This window comes from Fundulus heteroclitus, chromosome 11, assembly GCF_011125445.2.
Source record: "Fundulus heteroclitus isolate FHET01 chromosome 11, MU-UCD_Fhet_4.1, whole genome shotgun sequence".
Lineage (NCBI taxonomy): Eukaryota > Metazoa > Chordata > Actinopteri > Cyprinodontiformes > Fundulidae > Fundulus > Fundulus heteroclitus.
Window position 1 is genome coordinate 6494587 of NC_046371.1, and position 18234 is coordinate 6512820.

Genomic DNA, 18234 nt, shown 5'->3' on the forward strand with positions numbered 1-18234 from the left:
AATAAAAAGTTCAATAGAATAAGTTTTCCTTCCTTTTGCATTCTAGCCTAACATGTAGGTTAATATTGCATTCTCCCAACCAATCACACGCCCCGCACCCTTTAAGAGTTCAGAGGGCAAACGTTCTTTTTAATTTTTTTAAAAACCTGCCGTTTTGGTAAAAAGTTGGTTGGATAAAGGGTTGAGTTTGTGTCTTCTGTATCTAAAATAGGTCGCTAAGCAACAGCATAAAATGGCCAGGGCTGCACTTAAAATGTTTTGAGTGTGTTGATAATTATCAATATCGATTAATATGATTTCTATTTTAGCTATATGTTTTTTTTTTCTATATCGTCCAGCCCTAGTTTAGCATTTTTATTCTGAACGGACGCCGGGATTTCCGAGTTCCGACTGTAAATGGAACGCAACATGAGACTCAGTACCAGACCTGTTAGTCTGTGACATTACATCACAGCAGGCCTCAGTGTGGGGACTGGGTTGTCCAGGAAGGCAAGTAGCCTCAGAATTAGTTTGACATTTAAAGGCGAATAGGGAAAAAAAAAAAAACTCATGAGATCTAAACTGAGAATTTGAACCATGAATGATTCAAGGTTCTTATTTCTGTAGAGTGAACTCTAAATCACATTATCCAACAACTTATTTAATTTTTTTTAATTATCCGTCTGCTCATGACAAAGCTCCAGTCTTCTCCCTCAGTGTGTCAGGCAGTCTTCAGATGCTTCCTCCTCCCCTCCTGCCCGGGTCTCCTCCTCTCCTCCGGGTTTCTCCGTGCGTCCTGAAGAACAGCTCCATCTCTCGCTGCAGGGTGGTGTTCCGGCGATCCGCGTCTGCTTTGGCTCTCTCCATGTTCCGGATCTTGATCTCGGCCACGCTCTGGCTTCGCCTCTGCTGCTCCAGGCTGAACCGCAGAACGGCAACCTGTCGTTCGAGGACGTCATTGCAGCGCTCCAACCTGCAGGACACGGATAAATGCACCTGTTCACTTACAGCGCTTTGGAAAAGTTTCCATTTTTCTTCAACTAGAGGTTGTTGATTATCATACAACAATAAACTCAAATTGCCTGCTGCTGGATTTTTAAGTGTGGTTGGTCTGGTCCAAGTTCCTATTTTTCTTTTTTTTCGTCCAGCAAAACCTCGTTCAATTAATCTAAAATTAACATTTTTATTTTGCCGCATCGTTCTCTCCTCTATTGTAGTTGTCTGACCTTTCCGTTTGTGTCACATAGGGGTGGACAATAATTCAATAATATCAATATATATTGCCATATAATATTTAAGTAAGGCGATATGACATATCCAATATTTAAATATACATTACAGTCTCTGGTTGCAGCATGTGCTACTGCCTGACGTTCCAGGTTTTATGCAGTTTTATGCGGGGTTTTTTTTAAGCAAGTATTTCTAAAATGTTAGATTGGAGGAGTTTTATAAACATGGCAAAATGTCATAAGTTTGTACAGGCATCTGTTATGGGCATTCTTGGCCGTCTTTCTGGGTCTTTTATTTTGTTTATATCGATATCCTAAATATATTGTATTGACCGAAATTAAGAAATATATTGTGATATAAATTTTGGCCATATCGCCCAGGCCTAGTATCAGGTTGAGTGACATTCACCCCTGCTCCTCTAAGCTATCAGGGGTGTGACTTTGATTGACAGGTTTGGTGAAGCAGTTTGATTGGATGAAGAATGGCACATAAATGCACTGATTGGCCACAGGCGCCAAGTAGAATCGTTGAGTAACCAATTAGAGACCGGCATAAAGTCACATGGCAGCCAAAAGGTGTGAGAACATGTTCATCTGTCCACTGAAAATATAGAATCTAGAGTGACACAAAGGAAAAAAAAAATACTCAAAATGTAATGGGAATACTGAAAAATCAGAACCATTTTATGAGAAAATTGTGAGTCTTTGCCACAGCAAGTCATTACAACTTTCACACTTTCTCCAGATAATTTCTCTCTTGTTTTTTTTATCTCTTCTTCTCTTTCTCACTATATAACTTTCACCAGAAGTGGGTCGTAACTAATTACATTTACTTGAGTAGCGTTTTGAATAAAATGTACTTTTAGGAGTAGTTTTATTGCACTGTACTTTTTACTTTTACTTGCTTTATAATATTGCTGAAGTATCGCTACTCTTACTTGAGTAAAATTTCTGGCTACTCTACCTACTGCGAGTAACTTCACTGATTAAAGAACAAACTTGTTTTAACCAAAACTGCACCAGAGAGACAAAATCCCAGAGTTTCTGTTAAAGTGAGACTCCTTGTTTGTACACAAGCTTTGTTATTTTAATGTTATTTATATCTGCTGAGCTCATTGAGCCATTTGGAGGTCAAATGAATGTACAGTAAACAGTAGATATTGTCATTGGAAGTACTTTGCATTGTTCTGACATACTGTGTATACCTTAACTGCTGTAAGTATTGCTTTCAAGTTTAATGTTGAAAAAAAAAAGATATTTAGAAACGTGTTTTGTTCTGCCTGAATTTGTTGTTTGGTAATTATTTTATTCTTTGTATTTTTTTTTTTTCATTTTTCTCTTTAACAAACCAGAATTTCCACATAACCCTATATTTTCGTCTGTCCAGTTACATACATTTTAAACATTAAATCATCAGTTGTTATGATCAATTGATCAGTACTTGAGTAGCCTTCTTATTGAAGACTTTTCTACTCTCGAGTAATTTCTTGGCTGACTACTTTTTACTTTCACTTGAGTAAAAATATGTTGAAGTAGTGCCACTCTTGAGTACAATTTTTGGCTGCTCTAACCACCTCTGGCTTTCTCACTGTATAGCTGTGCCCAGAATAAATTGCTATAATCTCCCTTTTGTTTTGCAAACTAAGTGTCTTTGGCCCCGCAGACTCCTGTGGGTATGTCAAGAAGTTGGATAGATGGAGGTGGAAGATTGTCAGAGTTGAGGGAAAGATGGACGAAGCAAAATACGAGGAAATCCCACAAGAAACCCTGCAGAAGGTTCCAAATGACTCGAGGTACAGGTTCACTTTCCAGCAGGACAATGGTCTTGAACATCCAGACAGAGCTACAATAGAATATCAAGATCTGAGCTGATATGTGTGTGGAAATGACCCAGTTAAGGTTTAGACTTAATCCAACTGGAAGCGTGTGTCAAGACTTGAACAAGAAACTGTTCAAAGGTTGAGCTATTTAGCAAAGAATGGACAAAGTCTCTTGATGCACCAAGATGGGATAGGGAGATTTCTAAAAAGACTTGCAGCTGTAGTTTCAGCAACTTTGTTCCACAAAGTGCTCTGCATATGTGTCCAGGGGTTTGAAAACAAATGGACTACACACTTTTCAAATATTTATTCATTAAAAATGCTGAAAATCATAAATCGCTTTTTGTCTTCCACCCCATCATTATGCGCTACTTTATATTGGTTTCTCACATGAACTCCAAAGGAAATCCACAGAATTTTTGGGGTATAATATTACAAAGTAAAAAAAAGAAAAAAATTGGTCAGGATGTTCATGTTGCAAAACAATGTAAGCTTTCATAAACAACATCAGCTTTGCGGAACCAAACGAAGCATGCCGCCCTGATTGGGGAGCTCAAAGAATGCATGTCGAACACCTCTTCCATGCCGGACTTTTTAAAACATTGATGGTCAATTCAATTCAATTCAATTTTATTTATATAGCGCCAGTTCCAGTGTTGTATAGTAACGAAGTAAAAATACTTCACTACTGTACTTAAGTATATTTTGGAGTACTTTATACTTTTCTTGAGTATAAAATTTTTTGATAACTTTTACTTTTACTTCACTATATTTCTGAACTTAATTGCATACTTTTACTTCAATACATTTTCAATGTTTGCTTTAGTTACTCTTTTTGTAACGAGTAACTAAAGCATGTTCTTAGTATACACCCCCTGGTCTAAATTTTGCCTGCACTTGGTTGTGTACAATTTTAAAGTGCATAGCACTGACCTTACTTGAAGAAGGAAAACTGAAAGCTTACAAAAAGGTTGTATTTTCTATTTAAACTTGGTCTAAATTTCTCCTGCACTTGGTTGTTTATGTTATTTTAAGTGAATTTGACTTTCTAAGTTTGCCAAAATCTAAAAAATGTCATTCAAACTGCATTTGCTTTGTTTTACTTTGTACTTATACTTTTTATTATATTACTTGAGTACATCTGTTTTTACAGTAATTGTCATACTTAAGTACAAGACATTTCAGATACTTTAAGACTTTTACACAAGTAACATTTCAGTCAGTGACTTGGACTTTTACCAAAGTCATATTTTAGAGAGGTACTTACACTTTTACTTGACTCTGAGATTTCAGTACTTTATACAACACTGGCCAGTTCATGAAACATGTCATCTCAAGGCACTTTGCAGAACTGTACAAATTGTAATTCAAAGCCATAACTCACAAGCAATGGTGGCATATCATTATTTAAAATAAATTAAACTAACTACAGAACATTTTGTAGATGAAGGGAGAAGAGGTGTGGAATTTGGGGGAAAGAATGAAACATGTCATCTCAGGACACTTTACAAAGTCAAATTCAGTCATATTATACAGATTGGTGAGAAAGTTTCCTCTCTAAGGAAACCCAGCAGGTTGCATCAAGTCTCTCCAAGCAGCATTCACTCCTCCTGAAAGAGCGTAGAGCCACAGTGGACAGTCGTCTGCATTGTTGATGGCTTTGCAGCAATCCCTTAATACTGAGCATGCATGAAGCGACAGTGGAGAGGAAAACTCCCCTTTAACAGGGAGGAGAACCTCCAGCAGAACCAGAACTAGGCTCAGTGTGAATGAACACACTGTAGGTTTCTAAGCGGATGTTTGTCTTCGCTCAAGTTCAACACTAGCGCTCTCCTTCATACGTGGGCTAACATTCTGGTTTTAACGAGCTTAACGAGCTTAGAGACCAGTTAAAGTGGCAGGGTGGGAAGGGCCAGACGGAGATCATGTGGACCACAGGGGTGGATTTACAGGAAAATAGTAACGTACCGATGTCTTACCTCTCAATCCTGCTTTGGTACTCTGCCTTCTGCTGGGCCATCTGCTGCCTCAGCTTGGCCACCACTGAATGAGTGTCCTCCAGCTCTAAGTGAGGCTCACGAAGCTGGAGATCCGGAGGCCCAGAGGGGAGGAAGACCTCTGAACTCCCTGTGCTGACAGGGCTGATGCTGATGACAGAACAGGAAGCCCAGGAGCTCGGATGATGCATCTCACGGGTGCCGCCACCTCCACTGTCTTTACGGTCGTCTTTATCACAGATTCCCGTCTCTGCTTTCTGACTCAAGGGCAGCATGTTGGATCTCGTCGGTGGGACATCAGGACTGGCCGCCCCCAGATCATCGTTGTTCTCGTCCAACGGTAGAACTTCACAGGAAGACCACGAGGAAGAGGAGTCTCCTGCGTTCCCCAGTTCCTTCTGAGCTTCGTCTGTGCCGCACATTCCAACATTTGCTCTCGGAGAATCGGAATCAAAGTTCTCCGTAGGAACATCCTCCACCGTGTGAGACAGAGAGGCTTTTTCCAGGTTGTCGTAGGCAGAGGGCGTACTGTCCTCCTGTACCTGACTGCTGCCCCCGCTGGCTGCTTCAGGAACCTCATCCTCTCCTCCGCTGCAGCTCCAGTAAGCCGTGGTGGCCTCCTCTTGATGTCGCCATCCTTTGCCCCGTCCCATGATCGCTCCCCGCTTTGAGCTTTCGGCCTGCAGTTGGGGGTTGGTTGTCGTGGCTTGAGCATCGGCAGAAGATGGCCCCTGGTCAGCATGGTACTTGTAACGATCTCCCGTTTGCCCACCAGAGCAGTGGTCAATGGAGTCACTAGAGGAAGGCAAGGGGTAGAAGCAGTTCTCCGGGTGGGAGGAGGTGTAGCGATGGCCAAGGCGTCTCTTCTGACCAGAGAGCACGTCTGATTTACTGGCAGCAGAGAAGATACAACTGCAGGAGAAGACACAGATGTTTACCAGAATGAACCGCAAATAACAATTCATGCAGATGTTGGACGGAAAGAAGGGCTGGAACTTCATCACCACCGTTTCCTTAATTAATAACTCTAGGAAGCCAGTTGTTGTTTAGAATTCCTTCCAGTCGTACTAAGATATTCCTCAGGTTTTATTTTGGATCTTTTATGCTAACCTAAACTTCAAAAGTGAGAATCTCTGATATACAGAGAATCTCAGGCCTCCTGATATACAGGCGCAGCGTCTCATTGAATTTGAATGTCATCCAAATGTTACCTCGTCTCAGTAATTTAGTTCAAAAGGTGACAATGATACTATAACCGTTCTTCAGTGCTTTGATGGGACGCTGGCTTTGTACCAAAACGCTTGAAAGTGTCAAAAAACGTGATACTCATGTATTACAGTGTGTGTTATACTTGAAGTGTAAGAAAATTACACGAAAACTCTAATTTAGCTAGTCAGAAAATGTGAACAATCAGTAAAAAAAAAATACACACTTAACCTTTTATTACAGAATTATTATGTTTGGGCAACATTATAGTTGCCGACAATCTTCACAGGAAGGGTAAACTACAAGAGCTCAATCTGGCTCCACTTCCAGTGATGTATCCAAGTGTATCAATGGAAAGTTGAGTGGAAGGAAAAAGTTTGATAGAAAATAGAGTGGAGGAACAGCGGTAAGTGAAGCCATGAGGAGATTTTGAAGCAAAGGTCTACGAGAGCAAACAGATGCATCCAGGACATGAGCTACAACTTTTTCATCCTTTGTCTTAAGCCTCTCCTGGAGCAAAGACGACATCAGGGGTATCTTATCTGGTTTAACGACCATGTGGTTGGTAGCCAGCAAAGGAAATATAGAGAACTGTCAGGACGGCATACACTGTAAAGCAAGTGGACATATTTTTCAGTAGCAATAAGAACCTGAGTGAAGTTCCCCCCCCCCCCACCTTCTTCAAATCAGACACAAGTGGTGTCAAACATTTGTGCAGGTTTGTGCAGCAAGAATTTTCGTTTGTGCCGCTATCATTTTAAAGATATAGAGAAGTGTTTCTAGAGGCCATTAAAGGCCAACCAGCCCCCCACCCAAATCAGACGAAATGGGTGTTAATTAGCTCGACTCCGTTTGTTTCACTGACCTTTGATGACCTCTACAAACTATTACTAATATCATTAAAATGATAGCAGTACAAATGAACATTGTTGCTATACAAAAATATACAATTTTAAAATATATATTTTAAATATAAAATATTTAAAATAAATGTATTTTAAATATATATATATTTAATATATATGTATTTTAAAATGCACATTTTAAAATATATAACATTTTTGTACTGCTATCATTTTAATGATATTAATAATAATAGAATAGAAAAAAATTATAGCGCCATAAATGAAAATTTTTGCTGCACAAACCAGCACAAACATAGTCGAGGTGATTGACACCTATTCTGTTTGATTTTATAAGGGGGGGGGGGGGGGCTGGTTGACCTTTAATGACCTCTAGACATTTTTTTTATATCTTTAAAATAATAGTGGCACAAACGAAAATTTTTGCTGCACAAACGTGGCACAAACGTTTGACACCAATTTTGTCTAATTTGAAGAAAGTGGGGGGGGGGGGACAACTTCAATCAGGTGCTATAAGCCACAATGATCCAAATTAATCTAAATAAAAGCTTGGAACACATTGCTCTGTTAAAGTTATCCAATTAATTTAACGTTTTAAACTGAAATAAATGAACCTTTGGATGAAATCCTTCAGGTGCTTCTCGTGTTCTGCAGTGAGCAATCAGCAACCGAGCGTTCGTTGCCGGAACACCTGCAGCTTACCTGGGGTGGTCTGCATGTGCGGCAGGCTGTCCTGACTCCTCGGAGCGGTCCGCGATGAGAGGCAAAGACAGCTGACGAAGGCAGGGCAGTGGCTGGAGATGAGGTTGCTTCAACGCCGCTGGGTGCGAGCTTCCAGAGGGATGAGCGCAGACAGAAGGAGGCAACTTGGCGAACAGAGATTCGTGTTCCCTGATCAGCTCCAACATGAGCACCTGAACCAGTTTTGTACCTTGGAGACAGGCAGAAAAAAATTACTACAGTGCGTGTGGGAACCCCACAGTAATAATGTGAGTGTATATATATTTTTGCCAACAAAAAGAAACATTTGCTTATAAAACATTACATGATGTAGCGGAAATGTTTAGTGAGGAAAAGCCAAAGCCAAAAAACAGTGTTGGTTGCCGAGAAAACACCGTATCGCTGTTTTTAGCTCAGGACTACCTTTGAAAACTTATATCACCTCAGACCTCCACTACATCCATAGATACCGACTGAAACTATGAGAAAGTTATATGTTAAAGTGCTGATAAACTCTGAGTTAATCACAGATGTATGTAAAGACAGGCAGAGTCCGTATATCAGCTTGTTTTTAAGAAAAGAAATGTTTGATGGGCTCAAACTGCAGAAGATGAGAAGGTTTGTTATTAGCTAAAGCGACCATCTGTGACGGTTTGAGGAGTTTTAGGTATGAGACCTTCTGTGATGGTAGGATTGACTCTGAGATTTACTGTCAGCTGTCTAAACTGTGATAACCCCAGATTTTTGCACCTGATCCCAAAGGCTGATAGCCAAGAAAACAACCATGAGGGCCAAAGTCACCTGAATGCTTTGTGGAAACTGATAAAATAAACGTTTTAACAAATGATTTTAATTCAGAGGTTAAACAAGTAAAAGATTATTCTAAAGCAATAAGGGAAAAAAATGGATGAAAGGTGTGATGCAGTTATCCCGGACCCTCCTTCACGTTCAAATAGTCATAGATTATAAAAGCAGAAATGCAAAAAAACAAACCGAGGCAGGTTTACCTCCCATGATGCTTTGTGGGTCTTCAGCTTTAGCTCGAAGGATATTTGGTCCAAACACGGTCGCCAGGTTCTGAACGTTCATCTTATTGCTGCTGGAGCAACTCTGAACCTCGTTCAGAAACCTGCACACACATTTATTACTCGTGAGCTGCATAAACGTAGAAGCTGGTCCCAACTTTCAAAGCTTCTTGCTTTAAATTTAATCACCAAAAATCTAAAAAAAAAACTAATGAAGTCAGACAAATCATACCGGCAGATAAAGTTGAGCAGGTTGAAGTTCGCCACGGGTAACTCGTGAAGAAGATGCCTTAACTCCTCCAGACCCTGAGGAGAGAAATCATGTTAAATTGGATTGAATATAATTGCTTTATTTATCAGTAAAACCCGGACATGCATGGAAGTCAGGTCGCTGTGGCCTTGCTGTCTTTTACAGAACATAGAAAAGGATTACATTGGGATGGTTGGATGTGTTGAATATGAAGATGAAATTTGAGCAGAACTCAGCCATTAAGCATTGTTTGCATCTATTCTCCAGGTGTGTATCAGTGTGTCTTTCATCAGTCTTTGTGGTGTGGTGATTACCACTGAGCGGTCATTTAACAGCTTCTTGCCGCAGAGCAGAAAGTCCTGGTAATGGCTGTAAGGAACCAGAGGTTCTGGTAGTTGCCTGAGGTAGAGCTTCAGCAGCGATGCCACTGTGTGCACGTCTGTGCCGCTGCAAACAAAACACACAACAGACTAGATTCCCTAAACTAAATGTGATCTGAAAATCCGCACAGCGAAGAAACAATTCCAACCATTCCTGTACCTGTCAAAAGATGGCCTTTCGCCTGAATCAAACGCCTCCTGGAGCTCCTTCACCAGACTGGCGCGGCCCGGCTGGCGAAACAAGCCAACCTCATGCAGACCGTGTTCGAGGATGAACGTCACGCACTGCTCCACCACCAGAGGAACCAGGCGTACCCCATACCGACGCTCGTATAGCACCGTCTCCTCCAGACGTTGCCCGAAAACCCCTGCAATAGAAACAGAAACCCCTCTGCTAAGATCAGTCTTAAAATCAGACTGTCAAGTTCTTCCTTTAAACATTTAAATCATTCAGTTGTGGTCAATGGAAAGTGGAACTGCAATGCTTTGGTCTTGTTGCCCCACAGCCCCTGTTTTGCCACTGATCTGATGTGTGTCTGCGAGCAACTCATTTTGGTGCTGTCTCTTTAAATGCATAGGAGGTACTTCCCACCCCGCCCCCTACTGGTCACAGAGCGTTTCTCTCCACCCTGTTTGGCCATTGTTATCATAGACATCATATACGTAGACTCGTCGTTGGGTGCAGGTTCGCACGTCAACGTCACCGCCATATTGTATGTGGCAGAAAAAAGTTAAGTTCTGTTGTAGTGAACGTGGATCAGAGAAGCTGCCTCATTCCTATCCTACATCGAAATGGAAAAACTGGACACACTAAAGCTGCAGAGTGGCAACACTAGAAAAAAGCTGTGCAAGACCATTCTTTTTCAAGGTTTTTAGCTTGCATACAGTACAGACTATTGTATTTAGACATAGATATGCACATATAGACAATAGGACAATAAAGTAAAAAAAACATAAAACATAAAAGTGGTAATGTTATGAGAAAAACGTCATATTATGAGAATTAAGAGGGAACATTTCCAGAATAGTCAGTTTGCAGAATTATTTCCCTCCTGGAGTAATAGGTCCAGGTTAGATTATTTTAATTATTTTTATTCTTTACAAGAATAAATTTAGGAGAATGAAGCTAAGGGGATACAAAAATAAACTTGTAATATTACAAAAATAAAAATATTACATAAAATACAAAGTATATTCTGAGAGTAAAATACCTCTGATACTGTTTAAGTGACTGAGTAACTGCAGATTTGCCACATTTAAGATGGCGGACGCTCTGACGCATCACAGCATAGGCAGAACCCGCCCAACGACGCGTCTACATATATGATGTCTATGATTGTTATACTATGCTGGGGGACGGTGTAATGAATTGTGTGGGTTAATACAACTGAACATTTTGAGAAATCCACTGGTAACTGGCATCCTTCATCTTGGACCATAAAATTGCAGTGAAAAGTAAAAATGGCGGCTTTGGGGAATTGGTCAGCTGCAGGTCCATGACGTAGTTTGGCAACTCCGCGTCAAATACTGTGATGTAATTGCTCAAAACATTTAAAAGAGAAAGGAGAAAACTGAACTGCTTGAAAAATATGACCCAAAAAAATCAATCCTAGGGACTCCTAATAAACAGCTAAATCTATTTAAGGGCTAAAGATGAGGATTTTTGGATAAGATAAAAAAAAATAAAAATATTGTCCCATAATGGGGAAATTCGGGCATGACAATCGCAAAGACACAGATTGAGTTACACATGGTTTATAGTAGTGAAAAAACAAGCCAATCTAATCTAATCTAATCTAAACTAATCTAATCTAATCTTACCTAATCTAATCTAATCTAAACTAATGTAATTTAAAGAGTGTTACAAAGCATTGGAGATCGAGCTCTATCATAAATGTCAAAAATAAAAGTAAAAAATAAATTCTGGTGTAAATATTGCACAGTTATTGATAATATGGCATACTTCAGTAAAAATGATAACATATTCAAGTTAACAGTGGGAAAAAACAACAACAGCTTATTTACAGAACGATATGAAATAATATGCAATATGCATGATGGTGCAGCAGCATCTCAGAGCAGCAAAGGCGTACCTTAGCATCTGAGAGGCATAATGATTAATGATCAGATCAGAACCCGTGCAACCATTAGTATGATGTATACAGTTTTTCATTCTGTTGGGAGCAGCAGATTATAAAGTCTAGCAGCAGCTGGGAGGAAGGACCTGCAGAAGCGCTCCTTAGAGCATCTAGGATGCAACAGTCTGTCACTAAAAGAGCTCTGCAGCTCTGCAGCAGCTCCATGCATGGAGGGGGAGACATTGGTCCTCCTGATGAGTTTATCCAGCCGCTTCCTCTCAGCTACAGATCAGCTGCTGCTCCAACAGACCATAGAAGAAGACTGATGCCACCACAGAGTTAAAGAAGGTATTCAGGAGCGCCCCCAGCAGTCCAGAAGACCTCAGCCTCCTCAGCAGGTAGAGTCTGCTCTGAGCCTTCCTGTAAAGAGCATCAGTGTTGGGACTCCGGTCCAGTTTATTGATGTAAGAGTTGTGTTTGTGCTGCAACATCATTAGCATCTACCCAATCTGGGTTATTATTTAGTATGTCTGCAAACGGATCGTCTCTGAACTCACTGACTGAGCAACATGTTTCACATTTTCAGGATTTGAAGTTGTTTCTGTGAAGTTTGAAGTAAACGAGTCAATGAATCATGTGACTAACCCCATTAGTCACATGAGGCACTTTGTGCTGTTTGTTTAGCGAGTTCCCACCTGTGAAAGGGATCCAGACTCCTTTGTTGAGGCTCTTCAACCACTCGTCACCCTGACCGGCACTGTTGGACAGGAAGAAATAGGAGCCTGGGCTGGCCAGCACATCTCTGTTACCTACAAACACAAGATCATGGATTTAGAATAAATATGAACTGAGATCTTTTCTCAGTGGCGATTACAATAAATTGAAATGTATGTATACCTGGTATGTGACATCATAATGATCAGAAGTAAAACAATTATGCTGCTAAGCTAAATATAAACGTAACACATTTTCCCAAAATGTGTCATTAAAGTTCAATGAAGTTTAGTTTTTAAAGTGCGACGTGTAAAATATGTCAAATTGCATCTAATTTGAAGTAGATGCCAAATTTTACCCTGTGGATTTGGAAAATATCACATAAGCCTACTACTACCAGACCCTTCCTCTATTTATGGCAGAAAACTACTTCAACCTGAATAGGGAATTCAAATCAACATGTGTGCAGGTTAGTTTTAGAAAATGTTACTGCTTGACACTATTGTTCCATCCATTTTATTCCCTTCTCCTTATCTGAGATCGGGCTCTGGAGAGTAGAAGGTCTAGGAGGGAACGCCTCTCCCCAGCAACATCCTCCATTTTGGTCAGGGCAGTCCAGGCTAGCCTATAAAAAAAACAGACACCCCATACTTGTGCAGCACCTCCCGCAAAATACTTCATGGCACTCAGCCTTAGTTCTTCTCCAGATCCACAAAACATGCAGACCACAGAAGCATAATCCCATGATCCCATGAGCGATTCTGCCAGGTTAGAGATCTGGGCCACATTGCTCCTCCTGGATCCGCGGTTTAACCGTCAGCAGGAGCGTCCTCTCCAACACCTCAGGGTTAGCTTTCCCACGGAGGCTGAGAAGTGTGATCCCCTTGTCAAATGGAACACAATCTCCATTCCTCTTTATTTATTTAATCATCAGCCGAGTGTGTACTCCAGCTTCTAATCAAATTAATGTATCTATATATAAATAAATTACTGTGATATCTGATTTAAAATGTTGCCATGTCTCATTTTAGCTCCATTCTCTGGAAATATTGAATTTTTATGATTAGACGTCATAAAGTCCAGGAAAAAAGCCTTGTGCATGTTTATTCTATTCAATTTGGTTGCTACATTTAAACAAAAAAAAATAGTTATTTAGACTGTACAAGAATTGTCTTTTATTAAAATAAATCTCTAGTTTTTATTCACCTGTTAACAAAATTGCCAAGTCTAAAATATTTACACCTTTCTCAATAATTAGTTGCTAACCAGTTCTTTTTAAACACAGTTGTTTGTTTGTTTGTTTTGTTTTTTTTGCACATTTCCATTAATATTTTGAATATTTTTCTTTGAAATGAAGCGCCAAGTCACATTTTTAAAGGGGGCCTTGCCAGGCTGGAAGGCCTAGTTGCCATCACCCCAATGTTTAATTCCCTCAGCACAGATGATTTCCAGTCAGATTTCCAGTCATTTAAATATTACTTTATAACAATTGTTTGCCAGAGGTATGAAAATTTAGGGCTTGACTCTCTTTACCCAGAATGCTGTTAGATATGGTCTGAAAACAAAGGTTGCTGGAGCTGTTGAAAGCAATTATTGGGGAAATAACAGATAACTCACAAACACTGAGAACGCATCACCGAACGGTCAGTTATCTCAGGTCAGCATGCACATGCAGATAAACCTTGAAAAATATTTCACAGTCTGACAGATAACTCCCAGTGGGGACACGGACCGCTCCTGCAGGGGCGTGGCCTTGCCGATCTATAAGAAGCAGATATAACCCTCCTTCGGGGCCCTTTCCCCATTCCCTTTCCCCGCGTTGGTATTATAAGGGCTTCAGCTGGCATCTGTAACCATTTCTTTGGCTTGTTTAGATTTAACAAGTGTTAAAGCTGAGTTTCTGTTTCCCGTGTCATTTCCTATTAAAGAAGTATTCAATGTATTCAATTATGTGACCGTTTCTTCGGGGTAAAAGAACCGGAAGGAACGCAGAGCGGCCAACGGGGGACGGTAACATTAACAATTCTAAAAACTGGTCTTACTTTAATCACTGCATTTTTTTTTTTTTTTGGATTGTATGATGACTAAGTATGGCTACCGTTATAAATTGAGTAAAATTAAATTAAGCAAAATTAAATTCAGCTCTTTTTCTTTCTACAGCTTTAAAAGCTAAACCTCACATTAGTCGGTTATTCAGCTTGTTAAAAGGTGAACTGGTTTTAACCTTCAACACTTGGTATCCTAGCAGATTTGTAAAATGTTGATTTAATCTTGGACAGTAAGAGTTTTGTGGTTTTTACAAGTCTGGCAGTAATCAGGAACAATGTGTAAAAAACACGCATAAAAACAATATTTCTATTTTTCTGTTTTGCATATTTGTCCTTGAAATGTCTTGATTCACAGCAAAGAGGCACCTGAGTCAAACTCCTTGTTTGTGTGCACAAACTTGTCAATTAGATCCTGATTCTAATTCTGAATGATTGTTTGGATACAAACCGAATAGAAAGTGGGCTAAATGCATTGACTTCCTGATTTAATTCAGACATCTGCAAGGGGCCAAACAATTTTTCCACAGTACATACAGTATAACCTTTATATGACCACTGTCACACCGTCCTCTTTCTCCTTATTTCCCATCATCCTTAGCTTTCAAGCTTTCTGTCCCTCTCAATGTCAATGTGCACACATATGACAGGACACAGTCCGTCCCCTCAGCAAGCATCCCAAAGCTGCTGACTCAGCATTTCACATGTTTCCCTGTCGGATGAAACGCACGCAGCTGGACTTTAGGAAGGATTGGGAGGCAATATGCTAATAGACAGTTTATTTATGTCTTACCTTTGTGGCCTGTGCTGTCATATTTCCAAGACTTAAAGCAGCTGAGTCCCATGCTGCAACCGCTGGCGGCCTGGTCGGAGATGCTCAACACAAATTGAGGACGTATTTTACCAAATTATAAAGCAATTTGAAACTAATATAAATCACAAATACATTGAGGAATCCCTCTTAATCTCTATAATTGAGATTGTACATTTGAAAAAAACACCATTTTCTGGTTAAAAAAAAGAGACGTATCATCAAGTGGATGCTGGATGTTCTCAGGTCTCTAGTTACTGAGGAAAGCTGGGGGAAATGTAAAAAATTCAGAAATCATACAGAAAAACAAGTGCTCTCTAACTTGGACTGCAGATATTCCCACGAGACTTCAAGAAGCAGTCTGGATGGTTTCCTGGTGGAGGTGCAAAACTCAGTCACAGAGTTGTTATATTGAAGAGAAGACATACACACACTTTCTAGCACTGCAAGAAGAATCTTTTTTTCAAATATGTATACTTCTTTACTGAGATCCTGGTCTGGAGATGTTTACCTCAAGGGAAAATCTGTGGATACGTCTCTCCCATCAGAAATTCCTGGTGATAATCAGATCTCTGATAAAGGTTTCAGGTGAAAAAGAGGCCTTCTAGCGAAGTTCTTGTAGGAAGGTATAGAAAATCCCAGAGAAATCATTGGTGAACAGGCTTCCTATAGATGTTGATGCATAACTCTGAAGAGCTTTTATTGGTGCAAGTATGCTCTTCCTTTGAAATCAGTTTTCACAGCACATTCTTTTAAGTAGAAATTCCCAGCAACCATCTCCAAGGACATGTCTTCAAAATTAGGATCATTCAAATGACTGTGGCTAATTAACCAAAAAGAGCTGGAGATTCCACACTGGAATGTTAAAAAAGGGTTTGTTGGGGTTGTTTCCTTTTTTTGCAGAATGCTTTAGGATTGTCATTCCTTCGTAACGCCAACAGAGACTCCCAGTCTTCATTGATCCCTTTCCTCCTGTGATCGTGGAGAACGCATCTTTGCAGAAACTGCATCCACAACCGTCCAGACTGAGCAGCAGGAGGGAGATTTTTTCACTTTGCTTCCTGTCGTGAGAGCATCTTCTGGCCGGCAACCCGTCTTTCCTCCTTGATATCCCCCTTTAGCCTTTGACACCAGTGAACAGCAGGTAAAGGCATCCTGAAGGAACTTTTCACTTTCTGCCCTGTTTCTTCACCGTCTCATCCTCTGTTCGTGGACTCAGAATACTTCATCCTCCACACTGAAAGACGCCATATTAGTATTCCTTCCTGCATCCTCTCTCCTCCCTTGTCTTCCTCCTTATGTCCTCTGCTTTATTGCCTCCTTAACTGGACGTCCCGCACCGTTTTCAGAACCCAGTTTACACGTCTGGATGTCCATGTCTCGGCCAGCGCCGCGTCTCCTTCTCTTCCTCCCCTCTCCGTCTGTCTCCCCGGCTGTCCCTGTCTTTGTCCACGTCCAACTTCTGTCTCATTTCCACCATCTCCTTCTCTCTTTCTCTCCATTTCCCAGCAGTGTGTGTGCCCCTTGTCGCCCCCCCCACCCACCCTCCCCATTTACCTCATCAATAACCATGCTGTGTGTGTGCGTGAAGGCTGTGCATTAGGAAAATTGGTTCTCTGCGACGCAGAGCTGTTTTACCAAAGTAATCACAGCTGATGGCAAGAGAGGGAGGGAGAGAATCTGGCTGAAATTCTGCCGCAGCCGAAGCACGGCCGTCTGTAGCGCGCACACACTCTCACTGTCACCATCATTCAAGTGGACATAAAAGCCGGCGAGGCCGCTCAGCCAGGTCAACTTTTGAACTCAATTAAAGTATGAACCTCCGGAGAGTCCAATTCAATAAGCCACTTTGGCTCAAAGCATAATGCAGTGTACAGTGCATTGTCAAAATCGGGTTGCATGTCAATACCAGCAATCAAATATTAACAGCCGTACTGTCCAGAAATTAAATCTTCACGAAACGTATTGAGGGGTAAACTTTGCAGCAGCTCGTCGTTGGGGGGATTTCTTCAGGCTTCAGAATTTGGAGAAAATGTTGCAAGTTGGCTTAATTCCTTCATCTACCCATAAATACATGTGGTGATACTGAACTATATTAAGATATGTTAAAACCAGTTTAAGAAGCATGGCACAATTTCTTTGTCTGGTTTTACCCAGGATCAGTGCAAAGATCAATTAACATAAGAATTACTGAGAGCCAGTGATCAGTTATATCAACAATTAAATCTATTATAGGCAGGACTAACAATGCAAATTAATTTTAGGATTTCTACTAGAGGCAACATTTCTGTGACCAGGAAATAAACATTCAAAACCTATTAGGAAGGATTTCCCAGACAAATATCCAACTATACTGTGATTGAGCTATTTTGCAAAGAAGCATCATTATAGTCTTTAAATGTGCAGAGCTTGTACAGAGGTAACCCAAAAGACTTGCAGCATTAATCGCAGGACAAGATGTTTCGACAAAGCAATAATTCAGGCTGAATGCATGTCCCACTTTCAAATTTTGATTCATAAAATGTGTTGAAAACCATTTATCATTTCCGTTCCTCTTCACAATTCCTAAAGGAGTACGTTGTGTTGGTCCATTACACAAAATTCCTATAAAATACATTAAATATGTGGTTAGATTGTGACAAAATGTGAAAAAGTTCCAGTTTAGCAAGGAGCTGTACTTGCTTGTAGTCAATGAGCTAAAACATTTCTAATAATGATAACAGTAATAATAATAAGCATTAAACTTAAATCTTTGTGCTGTGAACGCATTCTACATAATACATTTTTCTCGGTATTCAACTTCATTTTAAATTCTAGACTAATTTAAAGATAACAGACATATATCTATTAAATGGATGCACACAACTGTCTCAGGCTAAATAACTTATTTATTCAAACCGTGGTTAGTATGTTTCAATATTTAATGGGCTGCAGAAAGCGATGAAGACAAGAAGAGGCTTTTTATTTGGCCTAATGGTCGACTTCATGTGTGATTTATGAAGCATAGCTTCACGCAGGGCTGTTTTTCAGCTAAACTTTTCAAGCCAGTTTTTTTTTTTGGCTACACACCAGTTTGTGGAAATGCAGACGATACACATTTAATGTTTTAGTGGTTTT

At 40.3% G+C, this 18234-nt stretch overlaps 1 protein-coding gene across 1 annotated transcript; it reads right to left on the minus strand.

Annotated features, from left to right (window-relative positions):
- Positions 1 to 322: 322 nt before the first annotated feature.
- Positions 323 to 16611, minus strand: LOC105930585 (rho GTPase-activating protein 22). Its single transcript, XM_012868863.3, has 9 exons — positions 15100 to 16611; positions 12243 to 12356; positions 9630 to 9837; positions 9404 to 9536; positions 9072 to 9145; positions 8822 to 8943; positions 7797 to 8025; positions 5008 to 5937; positions 323 to 952 (listed from the first exon to the last, which is right to left on the minus strand). Exons 1-9 carry the CDS (start codon positions 15149 to 15151, stop codon positions 712 to 714), a joined length of 2103 nt encoding a protein of 700 aa, XP_012724317.2. The 5' UTR covers positions 15152 to 16611; the 3' UTR covers positions 323 to 711.
- Positions 16612 to 18234: the final 1623 nt, after the last annotated feature.